Raw genomic sequence first — 8099 nt, 5'->3', positions numbered from 1 at the left:
TTTTAAATTTTTTTATTTGTAATTATGACAGATTATAAATTCTGAACCATACTTTTCTCAAATTCATCTTTCCCCACCCTTTTTTTTTTAATCTTTTTTAGTTTTTTATGATTCACCCTTTATTTTTATTTTTTTTTACCAGCCCTCTTCATTCTTTTATCCGTTTTCATTCGTGCCTGGTACCCCTCGAATAAAGAAATGTCAAATTCCTTTGCTTTTCTCTCTCTTTACTTGTTTTCAAAGCAAAGCAATCGGTGAGTCCTTCGAACGAAAGAGAGGAGGGATGAGTTCGTCGCCACATCGCTCTCGCGGAGGAGGCGGCGGCGATGATAGGCCCAGGTTCTTCGACTCAAAGGCCAAGAGCCTCTGCTGGGCAAAGGCTGATATTGTGCCCGGCCGTCATCCCGAGAGGTGGCGCAAAGACGCCGCCGGCAACATTGTTTGCAAGCGCTTCGGCAACTGTCACGGCTGCCTCTGCTTCGAGTACGATCACATCCTTCCCTTTTCCAAAGGTTCCCCCCTTCCCTTTTCAACATTATTATCTACGCCCTCACTTCGAGTTTTAAGCCATTAATTTTTCTCTACTTGCCAGTTCCATTTATTCTGGGTTTTTGTTTTTGGATGTTTTCTAATTTTCAAGTAGAAATGTAGCCTCTTAAAGACCATCTGGTATATAATTTTGATTGGTCTTAGGATTGCGGAAAAGCTGAAGCAGCCGCATTCGCGGGATAAAACCAAGTGCCAGTGAGTAAACAAAGGATATAGTAAAATTTTGAATTGACTGGTAATTAAAAGATGGGTTGGGGAGGCTTATATAAAAATAATGCTTTCGGTCAAGTTGCGCATGGCGTCAGCATTTTTACGTGGCAATGAATGGAAATTTTATTATCTTTCTGTAGATTTTATCCTTTCAAAAGTTGATCTTGGCTGAAAAATGAGTGTCCTTTGTAGCTAAGGAGGTGGACTTATTTGAGCAAGCATATACATGTGGATCTACAAGTGATAATACTCAATACTTTTCTTTGTGGCCAATAGAAACGAACAGATGAGGGATCCTTTTAAAGAAAATAATAACTCATCTGAATAAGATTGTTTAGTTCACAATTGCGACGGATGACTATATGCGTTGGCTCTAATGATGCGAATGATCATACCGTTAAAGTAGCGTTAAGAATGATAATGTGCAGAATATGATGGAATCATCAATTTCGGTGACTTCTGCAGGATGTTACTCCATGTTGTTTCTGCCATTTTGTTTCGGAAGGGAATTAATTGATCAATCACATCCTCTGATTGAGGTTGAGTTGATGAGAAATGTAGTTACAAAATAATGTTCAATGACACAAAATAACATTGATGCTATTTGATTTCATTAAAATTGTTCTTTGGGGTTTTGGTGCCATCTGTGGACAGAATGCTTCTTTTAGTTATTCATTGTGAGATAAGACCTGTTTTTGGTTATTCCCTCTTTACTTTTTGTAGAGAGCGATAGATGAGCAGAGCATACAAGCTTGTGTCTCTACTTGGCAGTTTGGTATTGGTATTGGTATTGTGATAATCATTTTATCTGAGATGTAAGGTGCTGTTGCAGGTGGTGAATCCACAGCAGATAATTGTCAAATACTACAAACTAGAGTGAACAGATTCAAGTCGGACAAGGATCAGGTTGATCCAGCTCAGCTGAAGGGCTACTCATGTGACATTACTTTTTCTGGTATAATTTCTTGATCACTGATCTGTCTTTATCTTGAGGGTCATGTGACTTTATCCCTTCACTCATTATGCATTTTCCTTATCATATTCCTCAAGTTTTTCATCCCTTATTTGGTCCTGCTCTCCAATGGAAGACAAAATTTTATTCAGTGTCATTCGAATCTGAATTCGCTTAGCTTCCTTTTCTTCTACCTTCCTTTGAAGTTCCTCTTAGATGGAGGATCCATAGTTTGAAACTTCATAAATAATAGTCTTGATTTATTTCAACTGCAAATTCTCCCATGTTAGGGATTTCATCTGTCAAGCAATATCTGCTATATACTTAGCTGTTAATCTTCCTTGCTCGTGTTTGATGATAAGTTTGCTAAAGGACAATGGATGAATTTTTTACTTATTTGTTGCTCGGCCTTTCTTTAAACAAACCACATAGGTATTTTTTCTAGCTTTTCCGAATGTCATAATTTAATTGAAGAACCTGACGGCTAATACCTACAGCTATACATCTAAGTTCTTTCGTTTTCTGAACAGGTTTCAAGTTCATGTGCCTCATAAAGAGAGGATTAACTTTAGCGTTTCAGCTGCATGCTTGATGTACTCTTGGAACCATTCCCTTCTCTTTTTTGCCCCTCTTTTCTTTTCTTTCTTTACTTTTGGCAAAATTGAGAAATACAGAGTTCTTGTTAGTACCTTTGCACGAAATAATTTAAACATCTAGCTAGTAGCTAAAATGGTATTCCCTTTTTCTTGCTTTATATGATTTCTTTTGTGAAAGAACTTTGTGCAAATCTCAGGCGCTGATAATTCCGAGATAGGATGAATCAAAGATGAACTGACAATTAACCGCACGTACAAGTTTCGGTCCCACTCCCTCTTGACTTTAAACGTGACAATTCTGAATTCTGACCATGATCATGAATTATTGTATTGTTTGGCCAGAGATGCATATACTCATAAATCCAGGAGAGCTAGACTCAAAGCCAATGTGTGAGAAATACATATTATGACTGCTTATAACGAGAATTTCGGATATCAATGACTGGCAATCTGTTCTAGATGAATATTAGGGTGTGATTAGAATGAGAAAGGTCCGTGTTGACCCATAACTGACTTGCATGCATGAGACATATCACGCATTGTTTTATTGTTTATAAAGAAAAACAAGATGGTGCTCAAATGTTTCCCTTGTTCGTCACATAATTTTAACACTTGTGGAACAATTGACAGATAAGGAGCTCGATATAATAGAGATGGCTGTTTATGGGGACGTGATTAGGCCAGGAAATGAGTGTCGTTGCAGAACAGTAGCTGAAATGCTTGGCGTATACAAATCTAAAGACAATACAGCTGCGTGCAAGCTGCCACAGACAGGGGAATGAATCTCCAATGGACAGAAAATCGTAAGTATCAATATCATATAATCCACTGCATGCAATTGTTGATTCAATCTTCCTTTTATCAGGATTTGAGATCCACGTGTCAGATTGTTAAAATTGAATTCTGACCATTATTTGGCCATACATTATATGGTAGCTGAGATTTTCTTGGAAGAAACAAGTCAGGTTCTTTACTCTCCTTGAGAATTGACATATCCAGGCACGCACTTGGATAAGGGCACTGCTTTAAGCTGTTGTCTTCTGCCGTTATGAACTGGACTTTCGCCTAATTTCGGTGTCACTGATGAACTCTTTGGTTTATCACCACTTATTTCTTCAAAACCATGAAACATCCAAGATTTCGATATTTGATATGACACTAGTTAAGTCCAGAGGCACGAGGTGCCACCCTTTTTAAAGGGAGAATCCCTACCTAATGCCACCAACAAATGATATGTCAAAGTTCTGATTGCATTGACAAAATAAACAAAATCAAATCAAATATTCCCTCCAGTCCTAAATATAAGGTTTATTTGAAGGATTGAGTTTGATTTTAAATATAAAGTCTAGTTCTTTCTTATTTCTCATATTAAATTTTATGTGATGTCACTATTGAGGGAGAACCTTCACAAAAAAAAAAAATAAATAAATAAAATTACTAACTTCTAAATGAGATTTGGTATCAGCATTTTGATAGGTTTTGATAATGCTGAACTGATAAATGACAATTTATTTTTGTAAAAATTTATTTGAGATTTAGTAATTTTAAATTTTTTTCCTTCCTACTATTCATTAAGGCACTTTTATGCCCAAGCATTAAAAAAGAGCCATATTGTTTAAAAATCACAGATAATTTGATTTGAGATTGATATACTATCCTCACTCTTTGGTATGAGATGTATTTAACTAATTTAAATTGATTAAAAAATTAGTTAAATTATTTATTTATTAAAAATATGTGTTGTTTTTTTAATAATATCCACATAAATTATTTATATTGACATTATTTTTTTAATGCAAACTTTTTTAATATATACAATCAATAAAAATACTTAAGGGGGAAAAAATAAGTATGAAAGATAAAATAGTTTTTTTAAGAGATAAAATAAATTAAAATATTATATTTTACGTTAAATTTAACTCTTAATTAACTTTTATGAAGCGTATGTAGTATTTACAAAAGATACACGTACTAAATGGCTCTTGGATGCTCCACAAACCCGAAGGGGAGGGTGTGTGTAAACTGACACAGACAAGGTAGGAATAATACTGGCATAAGGCGGTAATCAAATTGTAAAAAAAGAGAATAGAGCGGAGAGTACCTACAACCTCGTTTTTTTTTTTTTTTTATATAAGAGTTAGTTGATTCATTTAAGTAAATTAAAAAAATTTGTTAAATTAGTTATTAGTAATAAATAAACGTTGTCTTCCTAAAAATATCATTACTAACTATATGTATTAGTTAAAACTATCATTTAATTAAATCTTTAACATGTACAACTATTACAAAGATTATTTTAAAAAAGTAGATAAATATAAAAGATAAAATAAATTGAATAGAAAATCAAACTGGTTTTTATATTAAGAACCAGAGATAGTACTACCTCCAGTCCTAATTATAAGAGCCAGTTGACTAATTTGAGGAGATTAAAGAAGTAAGTTGAGTTAGTTATTTGTCCTAAATAAGTGTTGTCTTTCTTAAAATATCCTTGCTAATCAAATGTATTGACTAGAACTATAATTATTAGAAGAACTATCTTAGAAAAAATTGAGTAAATATGAGAGACAATATGGATTGGGGTCTTATATTTAGAACCAAAATAAAAGTCAAACAAGATCTTATATTAAGAACCGGAGGTAGTATATCATATGGGTTTGATATATTAATATTATCATGTTTGCTGGTATTCAGCGTTAAACCAACTTAAGTTGACTTAGGAAGCTTTGTCGTCTTCGTCTAATATCATATCATGTCATAATCCCAATCATGTGGGATTGCCTGCCTTTGACATTTGCCTTACACTTCGAAGCCTCCCAAACACGCACATTGGAGGAAACTTCATTTTAGCTGACATTCAGGAAAACAACCAGACAAGGCACATGAAATTTACTTGATAAAACCAATAAAGGTAAGCTCTCTTTCTCTCTTATGTCTTTTCCCTCTGTGTCTCAATTGAAGGCCGCATGTTGTCCTGCTCCGTCAGATTTAACCTACTAATTAAAAGATATTTAGATAGAAACTAAATCATAATTTTAAAAATATTTTTACGGTACATGAAGTAAATATATAAAAGAATTTATCTCGTTTTACAAAAAAAAAATTTTTAAAAATATTTTTTTCATGTTACCAAACACCTCCTAAATGGTTTATCCCACTCCCACCACTTTGTTCGTTTGGTTTTTGAAGTCTTCTTTCATAAGAAATGTGAATGGAAATCGATCAAATGCACACTTATGGCCAGGGTAAAGAAATTGACAGGTTCCTACATGTATAGTGAGAGTTCCTTGTTCCGAACAAGGCGCTAGATATTGTCAGATGGAGTCAAATGCCAGCAATATTGGGGCCCATTTCTTCAATATATCTATTTTTAAACATTTATTCACCTCATATTTTATTTCTGACCAAGGGTGAGACTAATATTTGGTTATAAGGGAGGTTAACATGTATACATTTCTTAGAAGGACAAAAAACATGTAATATCTACCCTATACTATACTCTCTCTTGTCCTTAATCAATTTGAATAGGTTGAACAGATGAAATAAATTAGTTAATTATAATAAATATAACTTGATTTCTGTTTTTCTCTAATCTTAGATTATATATTAGTTTATAAATTAGGTAAACTGGCTTGAAAAATAAAATAAATTAAAGTCTTATATATAAGGTATAATTGTGTTTGAACTTTGAATAATAACTATTGGTAGAATGAATAGTATTTTCACTATTGGTAAATAGTACAGTTTATTAGAAAATGGATGCTTGATACGGGTTTTTTTCTTTTTTTGACCTGATTGATACGGGTTAAATTGCCGGAAAGTTTGGGGAAAACTTATTTCCAGCAAATTTTAAATATAATAGGGGGAAAGAGATAATAAAAATATTTAACTGTTTTTTTTTGTTAAAAGAATCTTCAAAGTCTTTGTATTTTGGAGCCCCCTTTAATTTTGGAGGATTTAGGGAAAAAAATCTTGATATTAATCTCTTTCGTCTGATTGTTTTGCTTGATTTTTTTTTTTGGGTCTTACCCCATACTTGGGAACACAAAAACATTGTCAAATCCCAATTAAATAGCATATAATGAGAAGTTTTAAGAAAAAATTCCAAAAAAAAATGATTGTTGAATTTTAAAATTCCAAATCAGTATTAGTTACTACACTTGTAAAGAAAATGACTACATTCGAAAAGCAAATGACAACACATTTTTGTAGTAATTCTTGGTTTGGAATTTTAAAATTCAATAGTCATTTTTTTTTAGGATTTTCCCAAGTTTTAATACAGGAAATAACATAAATTTTATGTTCTTTGCATGTTATTAGAATGTTTTAATTGTTATGTTTTTTAGTTGGGATCTCATAATGATTCTTCCTAAATCATTTCACTCTTAGAATTATACTTTATTGCTCATAATTTACTATCTTCGGTCTTAAAATAAAAGCTAGTTGACAAATTTGAATATATTTAAAAAAATTGTTAAGTTAGTTATTTATAATAAATAAGTATTGTCTTCTTTAGAATATCTTTGCTAGTCATTTGTATTAGCTATAACTACTATTTGATAAAATATTTAACATATACAACTACTATAAAGATTACCTTAAAAAAAAAATATGAGAAACAAGATGGATTAGAATCTTAAATTTGAAACTAAATTGAAAATCAAACAAATTTTTGTATTAAAAACCAAAGATAGTATAAAAAAAAAAGGCAGAAATAGATGCAGATTGCATTGGGTAGCGTTTCAACACACGAAGATTAAATATTAATGAGTAGGTAATGTGTTTGCCAAAGTTGGTGCATAGACCATGTCACGGGTGATATTAAATGGTTTAATTGAGAGTGATGAGCTTTTCAAGAATCTAATGAACATATAAAGTACTATGTTACTAAGTTCTCCGCTTCCAAGGTATTAAGTTTCCTAAAATACTATCCAATTTGACTTAGGCAATTCATCATCACAACTTTGTTGAACCAAAAAAGGCATCTTCTAACATTGACTTCGCGGACTCTTGTAGCTTTTATTGACGCATGGCCAGTTTCACATGCGAAAGGGAAATTAATAAATGATAAATAAATAATTTTATAGATAAATAAAATAGTATCCATAGAAATAAAAATAAAGCCTGGTAATGATAAATATAATTGTAGTCACTAATTTTTTATTTGAGAGAATAAATATATTAACTACTCCCTCCACTCTATAATGTAAGTTACTTTTATAAGAATAGTTTAGTCTAAAATATAAGTCATTTGAAAAGTAGAGTAGTTGATATAATTTTTTTTCATTATTTTTCTCTCTTATTCATAATCCAAATTAACATAGGTAAAGTTGAAAAAAAAATTAATTTACAACAGACTTAACAATTGAAGTATTATCTCTAGTCCTTAATATAAAAATTAATTAAAAATCTAATTTGATTCTAAATATAAGACCTTAATTTATTTTGTCTCGTTAATTTGTAATTTACTCTCTAAAATAGTCATGTTGATTATACATATCTAAATGTTTTCATATAAAAATGGTTATAATTAAAAAGATATCTGAAACAGATAATTAATTTAATTAATTTTTTAATATACTCAACTTAGTTAAGTAGTAGTTCTTATATTAAAGAATAAAAGTAGTACTCATCCTGTCCTTAATATAAGACCTATTTAATTAATTTGATCAGATTAATGAAGTTAGATAAGTTAGTTAATTATAAAAAAAATGACACATTTTTTCTATAACACCATAATCATCTTTCTTAATATCCTATTTTCCTTTTCTACTTAATTATGGTTGAGAGAGTAT

The 8099-nt window shown here is 31.3% G+C and overlaps 1 protein-coding gene across 2 annotated transcripts; it reads left to right on the top strand.

Moving 5' to 3' along the window:
- Positions 1-216: 216 nt before the first annotated feature.
- On the top strand, positions 217-3409 carry LOC114743495 (uncharacterized). 2 transcript variants are annotated; one of them, XM_028931705.1, is made up of 4 exons: positions 217-512; positions 1592-1714; positions 2242-2304; positions 2938-3018. In XM_028931705.1, exons 1-3 carry the CDS (start codon positions 284-286, stop codon positions 2301-2303), a joined length of 414 nt encoding a protein of 137 aa, XP_028787538.1. In that variant the 5' UTR covers positions 217-283; the 3' UTR covers position 2304; positions 2938-3018. The 2 variants fall into 2 exon arrangements, with proteins under 2 accessions (XP_028787538.1, XP_028787537.1); XM_028931704.1 differs by lacking the exon at positions 2242-2304 and having other exon boundaries at positions 229-512; positions 2938-3409.
- Positions 3410-8099: the final 4690 nt, after the last annotated feature.

Source organism: Neltuma alba, unplaced genomic scaffold (assembly GCF_004799145.2).
Source record: "Neltuma alba isolate B1F8T4 unplaced genomic scaffold, ASM479914v2 tig00004039_pilon, whole genome shotgun sequence".
Lineage (NCBI taxonomy): Eukaryota > Viridiplantae > Streptophyta > Magnoliopsida > Fabales > Fabaceae > Neltuma > Neltuma alba.
Note: the sequence above shows the minus strand (reverse complement) of the source record. Positions and strands in the feature narration are given on the sequence as shown.

What these genes read in the sequence shown, in the direction of transcription:
- LOC114743495 (XM_028931704.1), top strand. Translation starts at nt 284, where the DNA reads ATGAGTTCGTCGCCACATCGCTCTCGCGGAGGAGGCGGCGGCGATGAT. An exon ending in CATCCTTCCCTTTTCCAAAG is followed by an intron (nt 513 to 1,591) that starts GTTCCCCCCTTC and finishes GTGCTGTTGCAG; the next exon opens with GTGGTGAATCCACAGCAGAT. An exon ending in ATGTGACATTACTTTTTCTG is followed by an intron (nt 1,715 to 2,937) that starts GTATAATTTCTT and finishes AACAATTGACAG; the next exon opens with ATAAGGAGCTCGATATAATA.